This window comes from Rhinopithecus bieti, unplaced genomic scaffold (genome assembly GCF_001698545.2).
Source record: "Rhinopithecus bieti isolate Rb0 unplaced genomic scaffold, ASM169854v2 scaffold_7684, whole genome shotgun sequence".
In the NCBI taxonomy this organism is placed as follows: domain Eukaryota; kingdom Metazoa; phylum Chordata; class Mammalia; order Primates; family Cercopithecidae; genus Rhinopithecus; species Rhinopithecus bieti.
The window spans coordinates 2,222,117-2,242,755 of NW_016806071.1; the positions used below are offsets into that span (position 1 = coordinate 2,222,117).

Below are 20,639 nucleotides of genomic sequence, written 5' to 3' on the forward strand. Positions count from 1 at the left end.
AAAAAAAAAAAAAAGATCAGCCTGGCCAACATGGCGAAACCCTGTCTCTACTGGAAAATACAAAAATTAGCCGGCAGGTAGTATGCACGTATAATCCCAGCTACTCAGGAGGCTGAGTCCGGAGAATCACTTGAACCCGAGAGGTGGAGGTTCAGTGAGCTAAGATCACGCCACTGTACTCCAGCCTGGGCAAAGGAGTGAGACTGTCTCAAAAAAAAAAAAAAAAAAAAAAAAAAAAAAAAAAAAAAAAAAAAAAAGATGTGGCTTAAACAATAAATAATTGTCTCTCTTGTATAAATGAAATTAGGAGGTAAAGGCAGGTAGCCTAGGACTGATATGGTTGCTGTAAATAATCAAGTCTCCTTTAAGCTCAGTACTTCGTTTTCCCTACAGTGTGACCCCCTTTCTGTGGTCCAGTATGGTGCTAGAGCTCCAGCCAACACATCCCAAATCCAGGCAGCTGAATGGAGGATGGGATTAAGAAGAGGCAAAGACCACCATGCAGAAGCTCCCTTTTAAGGGGGTTTCTAGGAAGCTACCATGCAATACTTTGATTATATTTTATTGGCCTGAACTCAGTCAGCTGGCCATACCTAGCTGCAAGAGAGGCTGGGAAATGTAACTATATGCCCAGTTAAAAACTGGGAGTTCAATTATTATGAAAGAAGGGGAGAATAGATATTGAAGCAGACAACGAGTAGTCTCTACCACAAGAACCTTAGAACAGAGGTGTCTTTATGAACACTCATTTGGACTAATTTTTATTTTTATTTTGGACAGGGTCTCACTCTATGGCCCAGGCTGGAGTGTGATGGTGCCATCACTGCTCACGTCAGCCTCAACCTCCCAGGTTCAAGCAATTCTCCTGCCTCAGTCTATGGAGTAGCTTGGACTACAGGTGTGCACCACTGCACCCGGCTAATTAAAAAAAATTTTTTTTTTGGTGGAGATGAGGTCTCACTATGTTGCCCAGGCTGGTCTCAAACTCCTGGCTTGTGATCCTCCTGCCTCAGCCTCCTAAAATGCTGGGATTACAGGTATGAACCACTGTGCCTGGCCTGGACTAATTCTTTACAAGTTTTCTCCACCACCGGATAGGTCTCTTCACGGCAGAGACTTGATCTATCAGTTGTATTCCCAGTTTGTCCTGCAGTGCTTTAGACATGACTGATAGTAACATGGTGTTGGAAGTGAATAGGATATAATCTTAAAGCATTCAGGAAGCCGTTGTTGGCAAACATTGCAGAGCAGTAGGTGAGATCTCAATTCCTCTCACCAGCCTATGCATTTCTTTAGTCAGTAAATCACTGAATCTATTTCTGTCTTGAGTATTGAATGTTGACTGTGGCATGTGATGGAGCATGAAAAGGTGTTAGCGATATGCATCCAGGGATCTCACTGAGGTCTAAAGCACTGAGACTTCATTAGGTAAAACTTGGGTTGCTGAAAAACCTTTTTTCTTACTGGCAGTATATTAATGATAATATTTGTATAGCATATTATTTACATCCTCATAGTATCACCAGGATATTTTTATTTTCATCCTTATCTTACAGTTGAAGAAATGGAGGCTCAGAGAAGATAAAAATATTCAATTTAGCAAGTGGCAGATCTGGAAGTAGAAACCAGATTTTATGAAACCAAAGGCATCTCTAGAGAATTTTTTTTTTTAATTTCAGTAAAATTACTGCGTACCTGTTGTGGAGAGGACCACCACATCCTTTGATTTCACTTTTAGGTGACTGATAAAGTAATAGGGAGAAATGAGGGCAAATCATTTTGCTAGCTCTTTCTAACTGCAGAATTCCAATCAATCAATACTGTGGCTGTTATCGGCTTTATAAAAGACTACTATTCACAGCATGCCTCAAGGCACCTCCAGGAAGACCTCGACTCCCTGCATTCTGTACTTTGGAACTCCAAGTCCCAGAATGCAACACTCCTTCTACTTTCTCCCCGGGGGCCGTCGAGACTACAGTTCCCAGCATGCAGCGCCGCCACCTGCTTCTGGCGCCCCGCTGGACCCTGCTTCGAAGAGACCTTTTGGACGCCACAGGGCGGTTCCTGTAGTTACAGCCCCGTTTGCGGGACGTGTCTGCGCGGCAGTCCTGGCCCGTTGAGCTTGTGCAGACGAAGCCTCGCAGGGATGGGTTGAGGCCTGGGCCGGGCTTCGCTCAGGCAGCGTTTGAGGCAGCCCCAGGAGGGTCCTCCTGGGGCTTTCCTCCCTTTGAACTGCGGTGGCGGGCGGGCTCACTGTCTCCCGTACTCACTAGACTAGGGGCCGCCATCTCCATGGCCACGGCCATGAGTGGGCCCTGCGCCGGCAGGTCGCGGGACATACTGTGGCGCGTGAGTGCGGCGTGCACTATGGCACGCGCTGCCAGGATCGGCCGGGCGAGGAAGCTGTGACCGCGCGTGCGCGCTGGGCGGGGGCGGGCCAGTCCCAGGCTAGCGTGGAGAGAACGCGTGTGGAAGGCACCACCTGGGGGACTGATTGGGGGGTTGTGGGGCATCCTGAGTGGAAGCTGGTTACGGGGTAGGAGAGGGGTCCCGAGTGGAAGGAAGTTGGTCAGAATGGGACGGATGTACTGAATGGAGATTGGAATAGGGAGTAAGGCGGAGTTTTACGCAAGGGTACCTTGTCCAGTAGGTGCAAAAGAAATAACTTTGTTTCGTTAAGTAGTGGGAAGGAAGGCACGGAATTGGAAAGAAATGTGGCATTAATAGAGGCTGGGGTTAGGGTCCAGTAAGGAGGGCAGGTGTTCTTTGTAAGGTAGAGTGGGACTGAGCTGAGGGTAATAGTACTTCCTCCTTAACAAGTTGTGGAATTAACAGTACTATATCCTTTCTCTGGAGTGCAAAGAGAAAGAGGAGAAAGATCCCTTTTGGAAAAGTGCTTCTATCCCAGTGCACTGCCATCTCCCCTGTATTCCAAACTAAAAACTTTTGGGTCCTTAAGTCTTACCTTTTTTTTTTTGAAACGGAGGCTCGCTCCCTATTGCCCAGACTGGAGTGCAATGGCGCGATGTTGACTCACTGCAACTCCCGCCTCCCGGGTTCAAGCAGTTCTGCCTTAGCTTCCTGAGGAGCTGGAATTATAGGCATGCACCACCACGCCCAGCTAATTTTGTATTTTTAGTAGAGATGGGGTATCACCATGTTGGTCAGGCTGGTCTTGCACTCCTGACCTCAAGTGAGTCATCCACCTCGGCCTCCCAAAGTGCTGAGATTACAGGTTTGAGCCACCGTACCTGGCCCCTAAAATTTTTTTAAAAATTGTTTTTATAATAGAGATAGGGTATCTTCTCCAGGCTGGCCTTGAAATCCTGGGCTCAACCAGTCCTCCTGCCTCAGCCTCCTAACTACATGGGACATCAGGTGCATGCCATTGTGCCCGGTGCATGTTTAGCATGCATGAGTACTTCGTTCCTTTTTGTGGCTGAATAATCCACTGTATGGACATACCGTATTTTGTTTATCCATTTATCAGTATGTGGGTATTTGGGTTATTTCCAGCCTTGGCTGTTGTGAGCCAACGCACCCGGCTGGCAGTGTCTTTTGAAGCAATAAAGTTTTAAATATTGCTGATGTCCAATTTATCTATATTTTTCTTTTGTTGCTTATGCTTTTGGTGTCATATCTAAGAAACTATTGCCAAATCCAAGATCATGAAGGTTTACTCCTATGTGTTCTTCCAAGAGTTTTATAGTTTTAGCTCTTACATATAGGTCTTTAATCCATTTTGAGTTAATTTTATATAGAATGTGGAGGCTGGGCACAGTGGCTCAGGCCTGTAATCCTAGCACTTTGGGAGGCTGAGGCTGGAGGATCACTTGGGGTCAGGAGTTTGAGACCCCATCTCTACTGAAAAAAAAAAGATTAGTTGGGTGTGGTGGAGGGCATCTGTAACCCCACCTACGCGGCTGGCTGAGGCAGGAGAATCACTTGAACCCAGGAGGCGGAGGTTGCAGTGAGCTGAGATGGCGCCATTGTGTCTAGCCTGGGGGACAGAGCGAGACTGTCTCAAAAACACAACAACAAGAAGAATGTGGGACAGGAGTTGAACTTTATTCTTTTTTTTATTTTAGACAGAGTCTTGCTCTGTTGCCTGGGCTGGAGTGATGCTTGGCTAATTTGTTAAAAAATTTTTTGTAGAGACAGGGATTTACCGTGTTGACCAGGCTGGTCTCAAACTCCTGGCCTCAAGTGATCTGCCCGTCCTGGCCTCCCAAAGTGCTAGGATACGGGTGTGAGCCACCACGCCCGGCCTCAGCTTTTTGGTGGACTGCCTCCTAACTGCTTTGTCTCCTGTTTAGTTCTTGTCCCTTCTGATCCTTCTTCCTTAAAGCCAGCTTTCAGTAAAAAGACATGTTTTACCTTGAGCAATGTGAATTTGATTGTCACTTCCATGTTTAAAACCCCTCTATATCTTCTTGTATTATTCAGCAGTAAATATTTTCCTCCTATATGATAGATACTCGCAATTCAAACATGAATAGAATACTACAGTGCAGTAGTTGCCCAGTAAAGGTTCATGTCTGCTGATTGTAAATACAGTATACAGGTGGTTCCCATAAAATGTGTACAGCCTTTATATATAAATATAGCTATCAATTAAGCCTAGAGGGACAAGTATTAGTTGCTCTAAAACAGCTGTAAATCAATGCCCACCACTCCTTATACAAAGTACGATATTTGATGTTGCACCTAACTTTGTACTAATGCAAGCATCAGCTCACTGATATTATAAATTCTTTAGTGGTATGTAATGTTATTACTAGTAGTGAATGTTTGAGTTAACGGATTATGATCTGAGTTAGTGATTAACATCCTGTATGAAAAGATAGGATTTGCATAACTGAAACAATTTAACTGACTTCATGATTGAGGGTTTTCTTTTGTTTTAGGTTTTGGGCTGGAGGATAGTTGCAAGTATTGTTTGGTCAGTGCTGCTTCTACCCCTCTGCACCACAGTATTTATAATTTTCAGCAGGATTGATTTGTTTCATCCTGTACAGTGGCTGTCTGGTAAGTGATACTCAATTTGGAGAGAAAGTTAAAGGACCTACTTCTCAACATAAAAATTGCATTATGTTTCAAGCCGTTTATTTTTAATTACTGCCTGTGTTATATTGACACATCAAAACATTCACTTTGACATAATTTTAAGATGTCTCCTTCGTAACATAAATCACCTTTTTATTATGTAATAAGATTAATAAGCTTGTCAAAGACTATGTGTGATCATAGGAACAAAACATCATTAGAAGACCCCATAAATGAAAACTTAGTTTCATTTGTTTTCCTTTGGACAGCTTTATTGAGATTGTTTGTCTTTTAAAATAGAGAACTGTTCCTGTCATCGATTTGAAATTATAGGTAGAAAATATGACATGTACCTCTTTTAAAAATACATCTAAATTAAGAGCACTTGATTTCTTTTTTTGAAACAGAGTCTCGCTCTGTCACCCAGGCTGAGTGCAGTGGCTCAGTCTTGGCTCACTGCAACCTCTGCTTCCCATCTTCAAGCAATTCTTATGCCTCAGCCTCTTGAGTGGCTGGAATTACAAGCACGCGCCACCATGCCCGGCTGATTTTTGTATTTTTAGTAGATATGGGGTTTTGCCATGTTGCCCAGGCTGGTCTTGAGCTCCTGACTTCACGAAATCCACCTGCCTTGGCCTCCTGAAGTGCTGGGATTACAGGTGTGAGCCACCGCACCTGGCCTAAAATGTGCCTTAAATTCCCTAGAGACTAAATAAGATTACTAAATTTATTAAAAGTAACTTGTTTTCTGTTAACAACTACCCATTATTGCCTGTTGACTGTATGCCATCTCCTTACGTATATTACCTCTTACCCTTCCTGTAACTGTGTAGTTAAGAGTTATTATTTCTTCTTTATAAATGGGATAACTGAGATTCAGGTTAAATAATCCATGCATAGATACACAGTTAGTGAGTAACTGATTTAGGATTGAAAATTGGTCTTTCTTTTGCCTTACAAAGTGGGAAGTGAGTTTTTAATTTCTTTTTTCACAAGAAAATGCCAGTTTTCAAGGAGTTGGACTCTCTACCTATGACCTTTGGAGATAATTGGTGTTAAGTTTCTTATTGACGTATGTCCATCACTTTTTTGATAGGTCCCGCTGGTCAGGTGAAATTAAGCCATAAGTCAGCACAGGCATAGCAAATATTTCTTTAGCCACCTTACCTGTGTCTGCTTTACTCACTGATCGTGACTCTCTGGTGGCAACCTCGGAGTACTCAATACTGTATTTGAGAGCCATTACCAATTGTTCACAATTGGCACTGGGGACAAAAACTTTCTGCCATTTCATGGCCAGAGGTTTTTTAATCCTCATAACACTTTCTCTCCAGGTTGGATTTGATTTATGCCATTTTCCTCATCAGAAGCTTGAGTTTAATTGTGGATGCTTAGTAAATATTCCTCATTAATTTAGGTCCATGGGCCGGGTGTGGTGGCTCACCCCTATAATCCCAGCACTTTGGGAGGCTAAGGCGGGCAGATTGCCTGAGCTCAGTAGTTCACGACCAGCCTGAGTGTGGCGGCGTGCACCTGTAGTCCCAGCTACTCGGGAGGCTGAGGCAGGAGAATTGCTTGAAGGGGGAAGGGGGGCGGAGGTTGCAGTTAGCTGAGATCACACCGCTTCACTCCAGCCTGGGTGACACAGTGAGACTCCATCTCAAAAAACAAACAAAAAAAATTTAGGTCAGTGAATTGTACTTTTAAAAATAAGTGGTTTTATTAAGTCTTTGCCTATTTAGCAAATATGTTCTTATTTTTCTTTTGTTCATGTTTTTAGGCATAATATATATATTTTTTTAAACTTTGAGATGGAATATCGATTGTTGAACTACTCTAAAATGTGCATGTATTAGTATTTCATGGGGACATCCTGCTTTTTTTGTTTTTTAGTTCTGCTCGTTTAGATGATGTGTGGATTATTCTATTTCCAAAAATGTTACTTTAGCTATATGAGGTAATTGCATTTATGAAGAAGAGATCTGAAAAATACTCTTTGTATTTTAAGAAAAACTTTGTTGGTATATTACTAAATATGGTACTTCTCTTTCATGTGATTAAATATTTGCATATGCGTGGCTGGGTGGCTCATACCTGTAATCCCAGCATTTTGGGATGCCGGGGGTGGGTGGATTACTTGAGGTCAGGAGTCCAAGACCAGCCTTGACAAAATAGTGAGACGCCATCTCTACTAAAAATACAAAAAATAGCTGTGGCGGGCATCTGTAATCCCAGCCACTGGAAGGCTGAGGCAGGAGAATTGCTTGAACCCAGGAGGCAGAGATTGCAGTGAGCCAAGATCGAGTCACTACACTCCAACCTGGGTGACAGAGCAAGACTCTGTCAAGAAAGAAAGAGAGAGAGAGAGAGAAAGAGAAGGAAGGAGAAGGAAGGAAAGAAGGAAATGTTTGCACATTCTAGTATTTTGTCTGATGTTAACTGGGTCATTTAAGAAATTCTAGTGTAATTTTAAAGTACCTGGGGCCAGGTATGAATAACTCACACTGTACCTCCTGTTTTTTTTCCCTTTGCTTTTGAAACAGGGTCTTCCTCTGTTGCCTAGGCTGGAGTGCAGTGGTGTGATCACTGCTAACTGCAACCTCAAACTCCCAGGCTCAAGTGATCTTCCCACCTCAGTCTCCCGAGTAGCTGGAGACTACAGGTGTGTACCACCACACCTGGCTATTTTTGTATTTTTGTAGAGATAGGGTTTCACCGTGTGCCCAGGATGGTCTTGAGCTCCCTGGCTCAGTGATCCCCCCATACCCAGCCGACACTTTAGTTCTTGAGTTGATATCTCATTGAACCTGTCAGCGGTGTACAATTAAATTCTTGAAAAAAAGATGACCTTTAAAATTAATGATAATTGTGGTTCAAGCTCTTTTTATATTGCAGTGTACTAAACATGACTACATGACTGAATAACCTTTACTAATTCATCTCTCTTGTGTTTTAGATTCTTTCAGCGACCTGTATAGTTCCTATGTAATCTTTTACCTCCTGCTGCTGTCAGTGGTAATAATAATAATAAGTATTTTCAATGTGGAGTTCTATGCAGGTGAGTTTTCATATGTTAACCTTCTTAAAAATATCCGAATTTATTTAAGGGAAAACTTAGTACATTTTATGTGTGAATGTGTTTTGTGTCAAAATTTTAAAAATGTATACAGAATCATATGCTTTGAATGTTATACCTTAAAATTTATTGGGTGCTAGTTTCTGTTTTTAAAATATATTTAGACTTTTTAGGACAGATATGATTCTACTTATATGAGGTATCTGGAGTACTCAAATTCATAGAGAAAGAAAGTAGAATGCTAGCCTGGGGGAGGGAAGTGGAGAATTGCTGTTTAATGGGTAGAGTTGTGGAAGATGGAAATGTTTGGGAGCTGGATGGCGGTAATGGTTGTACAACAATATGAATGTACTTATGCCACAGAACTTTGTACTTTAAAATGGTTTGAATTGTGAATTTTGTTATTTTACCACAATAAAAAAATTTAGACCTTTTAATAGTTCATAGCTAGTATTAAAGCTGTGATTTAGTAGATACATTATAAAAAGAATTCCTTTATAGGGAAGACCAGGTGATTTCTAAGTTTTTTTTTTCCAAATATAATAATCTATAATACTGTGATTAAAAAAAACTTGTGTTTTTCCTCGGAGAATCACCTGCTGGATTCCAGAGCTTTTAATTTTTCTGTTTCTCTTCATAGTCTTTCTGCCTTTTCAGATTCCTTGAGTCTGCCCTTAAGATACAAGTTGTGGCAGATTTCACATAAGGAAAAAAAGCTACAATAAAAAGCTTTTCCTGACACTTATTTTTTACTATAGCATTTTCCTTTTTTTTTGTTTTTTTGGTTTTTTTTGAGACAGAGTCTTGCTCTGTCGCCAGGCTAGAGTGCCGTGGTGCGATCTCAGCTCACTGCAACCTCTGCCTCCTGGATTCAAGTGATTCCCCTATCTCAGCCTCCCGAGTAGCTGGAATTACAGGCATGTGCCACCACGCACGGCAAATTTTTGTATTTTTAGGAGAGACGGCGTTTCACCATGTTGGCCAGGATGGTCTTGATCTCTTGACCTTGTGATCCGCCCTCCTCGGCCTCCCAAGTGCTGGGATTACAGGCATGAACCACTGCGCCTGGCCGATTTTCCTTTTTTTTTAATTTAAAAACATTTTTTAAAATGTGTATGTTCAATGTGTACTAACATGTCTAAACCTTAGTTTATCATAATGACATGTTTTAGATTTTACATTTCATTGATTATATGAATATTCTGTTTATTGATTTATTTATTATTGCTTTTGAGATGGAGTCTTGCTCTGTCTCCCAGGCTGGAGTGCAGTGGTGTAGTCTTGGCTCACTGCCACCTCCGCCTCCCGAGTTCAAATGATTCTCCTGTCTCAGCCTCCTGAGTAGGTGAGGTTACAGGTGCCCACCACCACACCCGGCTATTTTTTTGTATTTTTAGTAGAGACGGGGTTTCACCATATTGGCCAGGCTGGTCTCAAACTCTTGACTTTGTGATCCACCTGCCTCGGCCTCCCACAGTGCTGGGATTAGAGGCGTGAACCACTGCACCCAGCCTGCTTTCTTAATTCCTCTCTATTGGCTGGTAGGCTTTTTCCATGCAAGCCCTGTTTGAAACTCTTTGGCTTACAGCCACACTTAAACAGAGTGTTCTTTCATGCTCTCCCTTGTGCGTGGGTCATCTTCTGTATGTAATATGTCAGTTGAGGGGTCCCCAGCCAGTCCTTCTTAAAGCCTGACTATTCACTTTGGCTCATTCCTTTGGTAACCATCCCTTATGCATTTACTATGTGCCATGCATTGTGTGAGGAGAAGAGAGAAATGATACGGTTCCATCTTTCTCGAGAGGATCGTGGTTAATGGAGAGACAGACAGTAAACATGAAGCATATTTGATTACAGTACATTGGATGGTAAGAGCTTATATAGGAGTACCACTTGCCCCAGCATGGGGGAACTTGAGGAGATGATGCTTAAACCAAGCCTTGCAGGATGAGTTGAATTAAGTAAGCAAAGAAGGAATATGATGTTCTAGAGAGAAGGGATAGCATGTAAAAAGGCTTAGTGACATGAGAGGGTTTGGTATATTTAGAGTGTTATAAGTTAGTTGCACAGTCAGTAGGACCTTGTGGGCATTTCTGGTAGGCGGGGGAGAGGTAATAGGAGCCTCTTCCTCAAAGCGTAAAGCACCTGAAACTTGTCCCTTCATACTTAATTTTCTACCTCCTGCCATCTCTTGACTTTGAGTATAGTAAGAGGAAAATACCTGCGTAGATAGATCAGGGAACCCTAGGCTAGCTGTTTCCAAAGGTAAACATCCCTCATGTCCTACCCATACTTGCCTCCCTAGCTCATTTGCAGAAAATGTTTTTGGATTGTCTGAAGGGTATTAAAAATCCCCATATAAGCATTTATCTTAGCATTTATGTTGTCAGTATTTACCTTCTTTATGGTTTTTTTTTTGTAAGTGGACTATATATTGACAGTTTCAAATGCTGATGGTAGGAGCTCTTTTTAAAAAGTAGGCCAGGCATAGTGGCTCATGCCTGTAATCCCAACACTTTGGGAGGCCAAGGTGGGTGGATCACCTGAGGTCAGGAGTTTGAGACCGGCCTGGCCAACATGGTGAAACCCCATCTCTACTAAAAATACAAAAACTAGCCGGGCATAGTGGCAGGCCCCCATAATCCCAGCTACTTGGGAGGCTGAAGCAGGAGAATCACTTGAACCTGAGAGGCAAGGTTGCAGTGAGCCAAGATCGTGCCACTGCACTCCAGCCTGGGCAACAACAGCGAATCTCCGTCTCAAAAATAAATAAAACAAGATAAAATAAATAAATAAATAAATAAAAAGTCAGTATTCAGGAGCTGAGCCCAGTCACTCTCCCACACTGCAAGACCATTGCAGTAGTCCATATATGGGAAAAAAAAAAAAAAATCATTACTCTTTTATGGTGCTTAGGAGAATACTAGGATAGGCACTATTTGAACTAGTAGGAAATTTTAATGAAAAATGTTAATCATGCTGTCCTTAGGTTTCATCTCTAGATTCTTTGGATTTTTTTTTTTGTGTCTGTTTATTCATGCTTTCCTCAAAGTTTTTTAACTTAGAATTTTAACTTAAAATTTTCTGTTTTGTGTTTTACATTGACTGTGGGTTTCTTTCTGCCTTTGGAGCATTTGTGCCAGGATGAGACGGGACAGTTTAGATCCTTTAACTGCATATGCTGCAGATTATAAAGCCACAGTAATATGTTTCCTTTGCAGTTGTGCCTTCCATTCCTTGCTCCAGACTTGCTCTGATAGGGAAGATCATTCATCCTCAGCAACTCATGCACTCATTTATTCATGCTGCAATGGGAATGGTGATGGCCTGGTGTGCTGCAGTGATAACCCAGGGCCAATACAGTTTTCTCGTGGTCCCCTGCACTGGTACTAACAGGTAATATTAAATATATTTTTCCTTAGGAACTTTGTTTAATTACTAAGCCAAAGGTGACCTATATAGGTTAATCCTATGAGTAATCTTTGCTTTCCAGACTTCTGTAAAAGATACTTTTTTGCATGCATCAAGTGTTTTTAAATATTTTATGTGTATTGAATTCAGCAATTAAAAAAACATGTGCAAGGTGCTATGAGATTTATGAGAGTGATTCAAACATAGACTATAAGCTCCTTGAGAGTTGAGAACAATAGAGAAATTAAGACATGGATGCAGGGGAATGTAATAGGACGAAGAAAGTGAGATATGCAGACAAAACCTGTGGAAGTTCAGAAAACAAGAGGGATCCACACATGTTCTTGGAGGAGGTAGCATTTGGTTGGAGTTTGAAGGAAGGGTAGTATGGAAAGAATGAAGAAAAAATTTTTAAAAATTGTAACTGCCTTTTATAGAACTCTTTTATAATTTTGAAACTCATGTAGTTCTTGAATACATGGCATTGATACTAATTGCAAGTTGATATTCTGATTTTAAAAATTAGAAAAGATTACTGGGAGCCAGGAATGGTGGCATGTGCCTGTAGTCCCACTGCTTGGCAGGCTGACGCAGGAGGATCCCTTGAGTTCAGGAATTGGAGGCTGCAGTGCCCTGTGGTTATGCCTGTGAATAGCTCCTGCACTCCAGCCTGGGCAGTGTAGTAAGACCTTGTGTTTTTTTTTTTTTTTTTTTAAAAAAGATGATTGGAGTGATCTTAAATTCTCTGTTTTCCACTGACTTTAAAACAGTGTTAAATTATTACTGCTGAATACTTGATTTTCTTTTTGCCTCCAGCTACTATTATATAAGGCAGGTAGTTTTTGCCCCCTTAACATCATAAGCTTTCTTGGTGAAAACTGTCCTGTTGATAAACATCAAATGATAAAAGACTGTGAGTACAGGACTGCTATGAAAAGGAAATCCCAGCTGCTCACCATGGACGAGTCTTGAATTCTTTTTTGCACTTCTCTTCCTAATGGAGGTGGCAGTGAAGTTCCAGGGAGCAGAAGGCAGCAGTAAGCTACATGTTGTTGAAGACATTATAGTGCCTATTACAAATACATTTCCTGATGATTTCACAGTCAGAATCTTTAACAAAACGAATCTTTCTTCATCATTTTGTAACTCGGAGTTCAGATAACAGTTAACCTTGAGTCTTACCTCTCCTGGAGTTAGATGGTGGGGCAGGCCTACAACCTGTGTGCCTCTATTAAAAATGGAGTTCTACTGAATTATGATGTTGGCTCTGTATACCCCCAGATATCTGATAGATCATAGAGATTCTCAAGAAACTCTCAAAGGAGTTCTTTTTTTTAAGAAAGAAGTTTGAGAGCTTGTTGTTTACCAAATAGATCTTATGCTTATAATGAAAGCTATTGTAAAATGATAGGGGAGTGGGCTTACAGCAGTGTCCAGCAGGGGGATCCTCTTAGATTTGGGAAGCATCAGGAGTTCCTCTTCAGCAGGAGTCCTTCAGGCAGTTCAAACAGATGATAAGTCCCATAGCCACGTGGGAGCTGCAGTCTTGTCTGTGGATACAACTCAGGTACAAGGAGGAAAAAAAATCAGTATCAGACATGTATGGGACTCTCTGCTTTAAAGACCTTGTGCCCCACAAAATCCGGTAGTATCTCTTGTAGCAGTTTTATGGGCACAGCATCCAGGATCCCCATGAGGGAATACTCAGTTTTAAAGAGATAACACAAACCCAATGTTACGGCATCTCTATCAGGTATGTGTAACTCATTTATAGTTGCTCTCAGCCCGGACACAGTTTACCAACTTGTAAGCAACACTGTTTATTATTATAGTAGATATTCTTAATCATATCAGATTTCCAGGGGAACAGAGGTAGAATTAATTAAAGATCAGAGTTTCATGATTCAGGAAAAAAGGTTTTGTTAATTTTGTTCACACTTACTGAAAACGAGCCATCTTGTTAGAATTTGGGACATTTCTTAAGTCTTAAGTCATTAAAGTAATTAAGCTTTGCCTTCGGTAAAAACATTGAGCCTAAAACAGTGATATATGTCCCTGACTGTTGAATTAATAACTTAATTTTTTCCCTTCAGCTTTGGTAGCCCTGCTGCGCAAACCTGCTTAAATGAATATCATCTTTTTTTCCTACTGGCTGGAGCATTTATGGGCTATAGCTATAGCCTCTTGTATTTTGTTAACAACATGAACTATCTTCCATTTCCCATCATACAGGTAAGATCATTTGAGCATTACTTTATGTCAAAATTTGGCTGAGGTAAAATTGCCTTGGTGCTTATGTATATAACTGGATTTATCTGATTCATTCAATATTTGGTAACCAAAACTTAGAACTGAAATCCTCAAAATGCCATTTAGAGAGAAGATATTTGTCTTCACGAGACTTCAGCATGTTTTTGAGAGTTGTAGCTACCTTTTGCCATTCTCAGAATACCTCTTTGCTACACTGTTTCCCTTCCTGCTAGGTAGTGGCACTTGCTGTGACCCACCAGGGTTTGATGATGTTCATACATAGTAATCTGTAGCTGCTGCTTCTTTTTTTTTTTTTTGAGGCAGAGTCTCACCTTCGCCCAGCCTGGAGTGCAGTGGCGCAATCTCGACTCACTGCAACCTCCGCCTCCCGGGTTCAAGCAATTCTCCTGCCTCAGCCCCCACGTGCCACCATGCCCAGTTAATTTTTGTATTTTTAGTAGAGACAGGGTTTCACCATATTGGCCAGGCTGGTCTTGAACTCCTTATCTCAAGTAATCCACCCGCCTCAGCCTCCTAAAAGTGCTGGGATTATAGGCATGAGCTGCCGCGCCCAGCTGCTGCTTTTTTTTTTTTTTTTTTTTTCTTTTGAGACAGAATCTCACCCTGTCACCCAGGCTGGAGTGCAGTGGCATGATCACGGTTCACTGCAGCGTTGACCTCCTGGCTCAAGCAGTCCTCCCACCTCAGCCCCGCCGAGTATCTGGGACTCCAGGTGTGCAGCACTGTGCCTGGCTAATTTTTGTATTTTTTTGTAGAGATGGGGTTTCTCCATGTTGCCCAGGCCGGTCTCAAGCTCCTGGGCTCAAGCTATCTGCCCGCGTTGGCCTCCCAAAGTGCTGGGGTTACAGGTGTGAACCATCGTGGCTGGCCTGCTAGCTTCTTTTTGAACTTAAGAGCCTTGTGAGTTTGGGGATGTGCAAGTAATTTTAGAATATGTCACTTACTGTCTCCTATCATTTTCAGAACAAGGCAAAGTTTGTATAAATAAAACAGTTTCAGCTGGTTTGAGTGGTAGAGTATAATCTACCTTTCAGTTAGGTCTTAAAAATGTAATCTGGTAGGAGTCATTCCTGGAACTGAGAAGCACTCCTCTGGCAGGAGAGGGAAAGATGGTTGAGATGTCTCACAGATGCATCAGCGCTCTTCCCAACCTGTTTCTGCTGCTCCTCATTTGCACAATTCTATTACTTGCTTCATTCACGCCCTGGTAGCTGAAGACTGGGCATTGGAGCAAAAATTATTGTTTCTACCATGTAATGTCAAAATTTGTAAAATTTTAGTACTATTTTTGTTTTTTTTGTGATTTCTTTTGGTAAAATGTTAGATTTATTCTTAATCCCAAAAGTTTATTATATGATGGTAATAGCTTTGGCTTCAGCTTTGGCAGAATATTGATTTTTAACAATTGGTAATTCAGTATTTGGTCAAAAAATGTATTTGGGGCATGTCTTGTAGCCATGAGTGTATAGTGGTATTGGTCTGCTGAGTTGGGTGCTGTTCTCCAGCCTGGGGATAGTTGGAGCAGGTGTTTTGCTGGGTGGTGCGATGGAAGGGCAGTGGAATGAAGAAGCTGAAGATTTGGGAAATGATGGCTCTTGATGCCCAGGACCATAGTTTCCTGCCCATCAGGTTTGTAAGTGTCTTGCCCAGCAGGATAGGTTTGCCTCCTGAGAAGACTAAGAGGGAGGGATGACACCGTAGCTTATCCTTCTTTCATTAACTCTAGGAGTGCGGCATACAGTGTATGACCTTTCCATGTGCATTTTAAGTTGCTAAGGAAGCAAGTTGGATTGTCAGGAAACTGTGAGAAGTCAGACCCATTCCCCTTCTGACCCTCTATAGAGCGTGATGTGGTGATTAATAGCCAAGTTGACCAGAGAATTTTAGAGCTTAAAGAATTTTATAAGCAATAACAACCGTTAACATTATCATCATTATTTATTTATTTATTTATTGCCAGACAGTCTGAGTATGTTTATATCACCATTATTTTTGATGCTACCTGTCAGGTAGCTTTCCAAGAATGATAATATTTTTATTATAAAATATTTAAATATCATATTGATAAGTTGAATGTTTCCTTGACCACCCCGTGGCCAGTCTCAATCTTTGTCCCACTGGTAACCATTGTTACCAATGGGATTAAGGATAATACACTAAACTGGTAAAGTTTATATTCTTCCAGACCGTTTAGTGTACATTTACATGTATGTACCTATAATGTTATATATATTGTGGTGTGGGGTTTATATAAATGGTTTTATCTTATATACATTATTCAGTAACTACTTTTTTCATGTAACTATGAAAATTTAAGGCTTTTTTTTGAGACGGAGTTTTGCTCTTTTCGCCCAAGCTGGAATGCAGTGGCGCAATCTCGGCTCACTGCAACCTCCGCCTCCTGGGTTCAAGCGATTCTTCTGCCTCAGCCTCACGAGTAGCTGGGACTATAGGTGTGCACTACCACACCCAGCTAATTTTTGTAGAAAAATTAAGGCTTTTAAAAGATCTACTAATTTTAACCAATTTGCCATTAGTCCATTAGTTTTTTCTTTAAACTTGCCTACACTACTAAAACCATTTCTATTGCCTTTATCAAATTCATTGTTCTATGAGTTACCAGGATTGTAAAAAATACAAATAATAAAAAAGATGAAAAAACCAACCAACCAAAAAAGAACAGGAACAAAAAATAATTCTTAATGATGGACCAATAGGGAAAAGCAGACTGTTAGTATGAAGTAGGGCACAAAGAAATGTTCATCAAGACAGGGCTTAGCAAACTATGCCAACAAGACTGTTGAAAGTATTAAATGAGATTTATAGAGTGTTTAGCATAGTGCCTGGCACATAGTAAATATTTAGTGAAGGGTAGTTCATAGCCAAATCACAGAAGAAATCCAACAGGGAGTTGAAAAACACTTCAGCATGGGAGCAAGAGGTGGGGGAAATGGTATTTTCTGCTTGTCTGCTGAAATGTCTCCCTGCTTCCCTAGCCTCTCTGAACCTTTGTGAAGAATGGTTGAGGTGAAAGCTGTGATAGGAATAGTATAGGAACTATGCCATTTTTATTGGGGCAGGTGTGTGGTGGTGGTAGCACCCAGTGGCTACATAGAATAGTGCAGCTCCACATCTTGTACTTTGAAACTAGTTGAAGAGACCAATATAATTGAAGCAATATGATTAGTGGCCAAGTATTTATATGGACTACTTTTTGTTTGTTTTCTTTTTGAGACATACATAGTGTCACTCTGTCACGCGGGTTGGAGTGCAGTGGTGCGGTCTCAGCTCACTGCAACCTTTGCCTCTCAGGTTCAAGCAATCCTCCTGGCTCAGCCTTCTGAAGAGCTGGGATTGCAGGCAGTTGCCACCGTGCCTTATCTTATATATATTATTTTTGTATTTTTAGTAGAGACGGGGTTTTACCATGGTAAAGTCTCAAAAAGAAAACAAACAAAAGTAGTCCATATAAATACTTGGCCACTAATCATATTGCTTCAATTATATTGGTCTCTTCAACTAGTTTCAAAGTACAAGATGTGGAATTGCACTATTCTGTGTAGCCACTGGGTGCTACCACCACCACACACCTGCCCCAATAAAAACAGCATAGTTCCTATACTATTCCTATCACAGCTTTCACCTCAACCATCTCATAAACATCATGAGATTTTTTTTTTCTTTCTTTCTTTTTTTTTTTTTGTTTGAAACAGAGTCTCACTGTTGCCCAGGCTGGAATGCAGTGGCACAGTCTTGGCTCACTGCAACCTCTGCCTCCTGGGTTCAAGCGATTCTCCTGCCTCAGCCTCCCGAGTAGCTTGGATTACAGGAATGTGCCACTACGCCTGGCTAATTTTTGTATTTGTAATAGAGACGGGGTTTCACCATGTTGGTTACGAACCCCTGACCTCAAGTGACACACCTGCCTCAGCCTCCCAAAGTGCTAGGATTACGGGTGTGAGCCACTGCACCCGACCCTTTTTTTTCTTTTCTTTTTTTTTTTTAAGCTCATCAGCTATCGTTAGTGTATTTTATGTGTCGCCCAAGACAATTCGTCTTCTTTCAGTGAGGCCCAGGGAAGCCCAAAGATAAGGCACCCCTGTCTTAATCATTAGAATTTTCAGGTTCCCACTAAGGAGCTATTTAGCTGGTTCAGCTTTCTTATCTTTCACATAGAGAGGAGGCATGACTTACTGAGGGTTGTACAGAAAGAGGGAGCACTAGAACTCACAATTCTTTATTCCTAGGCTAGTATCTTCTTCACTGCCTCCCATTTTTCTGCAAACAGCATTTTAAAAAATTTAGTGCAAAGGCAGTATGCATTATTTTTAAGATTGGAGGCTCTGAGGCTAGCCTGCCTGGATTGATAGCTCAGATTTTCCTTTTGCTGGCTGATAACATTGATTGTTATTTAATCTCTCTGTGCTTTGTTTTCTTCATCTCTAAGATGAGGGTAGTAGTAAAAACTCCCTCATAGGGTTCTTAGGAGGTTTAAATGAATTCAAATATGTAAAGTGCTTAGGGCAGTACCTGGTACATGGTAAGCAACAAAAAAATGTTAACTGCTGTTGTTACTGTGTTTCTTGTACTTTCTTCATCTCCATAGTATTTAGTACCAAGTATGGATTGATACGGTTAATTTTCTTATTTCTCATTTTATATCAGTGAGATGTTGAATAATATAAATATTAAATTTTTTAACATCTAAAATGGTTGATGTTTTTGCTTCCGCAGTACCCTTTGTCTTCTTGTACAATAATTATGTTTTTTATGTAGACTGACTGTTACAGTTAAGTGCTTGCTTTAAGATGATATTGAATGTATCATTTGATTTGCATGTGTCATTTGATTCTGGTTTTTTTCCCTCACAGCAATACAAGTTCTTGCGTTTTAGGAGATCTCTGCTTTTACTCGTTAAACACAGTTGTGTGGAATCACTGTTCCTGGTTAGAAATTTCTGCATTTTATATTATTTTCTTGGTAAGAATTTCTGTTTTTTGATACAGTGATATATTATCTCATAACCCAGAAAATGTCAGTTACAAAGTCATTCTTGTGTTTGTGTGTTTTCTACATTTATAGGTATGTGATTAGCCCAGCTGATTCGTTGTTTAAATTGTCAAAGAGAATGTATTTAGTCGTATGTATTTAGGAAAATATTGTTAAAGAAAATGTGACATATACCTATAATGAAATATTGTTTAGCCTTTAAAAAGAAGGAAATCTTGTTATGTACTACAGCATGAATAAACCTTGAGGACATTATGCTAAGTGAAATAAGCCAGTCACAAAAAGACAAATACTGTATTATTCCACTTATATGAGGTATCTAAAATAGTCAAACTCTTAGAAAACAGAATGGTGGTTGTTGGGCTACAGAGTTGGGAAGGGGTGGAGTTGTTCAGTGGGTATAGAGTTTCAGTTTTGCAAAATGAAAAGTTCTAGAGATCTGTTGCACAAAAATGTGCATATAGTTTACTGTACTGAGCACTTAAAGATGGCTAAGATGGTAAATTTGGTTTTTTTTTTGTTTTTGTTTTTTTTTTTGGCGCTCTGTCACCTAGGCTAGAGTGTAATGGCACGATCTTGGCTCACTGCAACCTCCACCTCTTGGGTTCAAGCAGTTCTCCTGCTTCAGCCTCCCAAGTAGCTGGGACCACTACCAGGCGTGCACCACCACGCCTGGCTATTTTTTGTATTTTTAGTAGAGACGGTGTTTCACCCTGTTGTCAGGCTGGTCTCAAACTCTTGACCTCGGGTGATCCGCCCACCTCTGCCTCCCAGAGTGCTAGGATTACAGTCTTGAGCCACCACGCCTGGCCTAAGATGGTGAATTTTATGTTATAGGTTTTTTTTTTTTTAATCACAATTAAAAACAAATGCATTCTTTTTTAAAGAAAGAAAAAATACTGTGCATCATTTGGTTATTACTCTGTCTAGAAATGACATACTCCTTTTTATAACTCATAACTCAATACTAATACGATGTAAATATTTTGTTGGTAAAGGAAACTTGTGGCATTTATTAACATGACTATTAAGCACAAAAATGCAGTTTATTATTTAGTATCATGAATAGTGCAAGGTGAAAACATTAATCTTGTTAGCAACACGTAATAATTTAAACAAAATCCGACCTTCAGAGATACTATTTTCAGATTATAACTTTTTCTGATCCTATATTTTCTATGGATATATATTTTATAAAATTCTTCTCACTGTGTATAGGCCATCCTGTTTATTTTTTTCACTTGTGGTTTATATAGTCCATTTCTACATAGCTCTTACAATTGTCATTCTACTGTTAATACTTCACTGTATTGTTTTTCTTTTATATTTCTTCTTTCTTTCTCTTTCTATAAGTTATGGGGGTACAGGTAGTATTTGGTTACATGAGTAAATTCTTTAGTGGTAATTTGTGAGGTTTAGGTGCCCCGATCACCCAAGCAGTATACACTGCACCTTATTTGTAGTCTTTTATCCTTCATCCCCCTCCCACTCTTCCTTGCAAGTCCCCAGAGTCCATTATATTATTCTTATGCCTTTGCATCCTCAGTTTAACTCCCACATATCAGTGAGAACATACAATGTTTGGTTTTCCATTCCTGAGTTAACTTCACTTGGGATAGTAGTCTCCAGTCTCATCCAGGTCACTGCAGATGCTGCTAATTCATTCCTTTTTACGTGCATAGTATTCTATCTCATATATATATATTTGTATATATATATACACACACACACACACCACAGTTTCTTTATCCACTCGTTGATTGATGGGCATTTGGGTTCGTTTCACGATTTTGCTATGTGAATTGTGCTGCTGTAAATATGTGTG

General features: G+C 40.6%; 1 protein-coding gene across 2 annotated transcripts in view; it reads left to right on the forward strand.

Moving 5' to 3' along the window:
- The first annotated feature begins 2,001 nt into the window (after positions 1-2,001).
- Positions 2,002-20,639, forward strand: part of NDC1 (NDC1 transmembrane nucleoporin) — a 69,220-nt gene continuing 50,582 nt past the window's right edge. Inside the window, exons 1-6 of one of the 2 annotated variants that reach the window (XM_017874550.1) lie at positions 2,002-2,349; positions 4,908-5,028; positions 8,003-8,104; positions 11,344-11,518; positions 13,627-13,765; positions 18,676-18,784. In XM_017874550.1, coding sequence (XP_017730039.1) covers positions 2,293-2,349; positions 4,908-5,028; positions 8,003-8,104; positions 11,344-11,518; positions 13,627-13,765; positions 18,676-18,784 — 703 coding nt within the window. In that variant the 5' untranslated portion in view covers positions 2,002-2,292. Of the gene's footprint in view, positions 2,350-2,437; positions 2,537-4,907; positions 5,029-8,002; positions 8,105-11,343; positions 11,519-13,626; positions 13,766-18,675; positions 18,785-20,639 lie in introns of those variants that run through there. The other variant, XM_017874551.1, reaches the window with a different exon arrangement.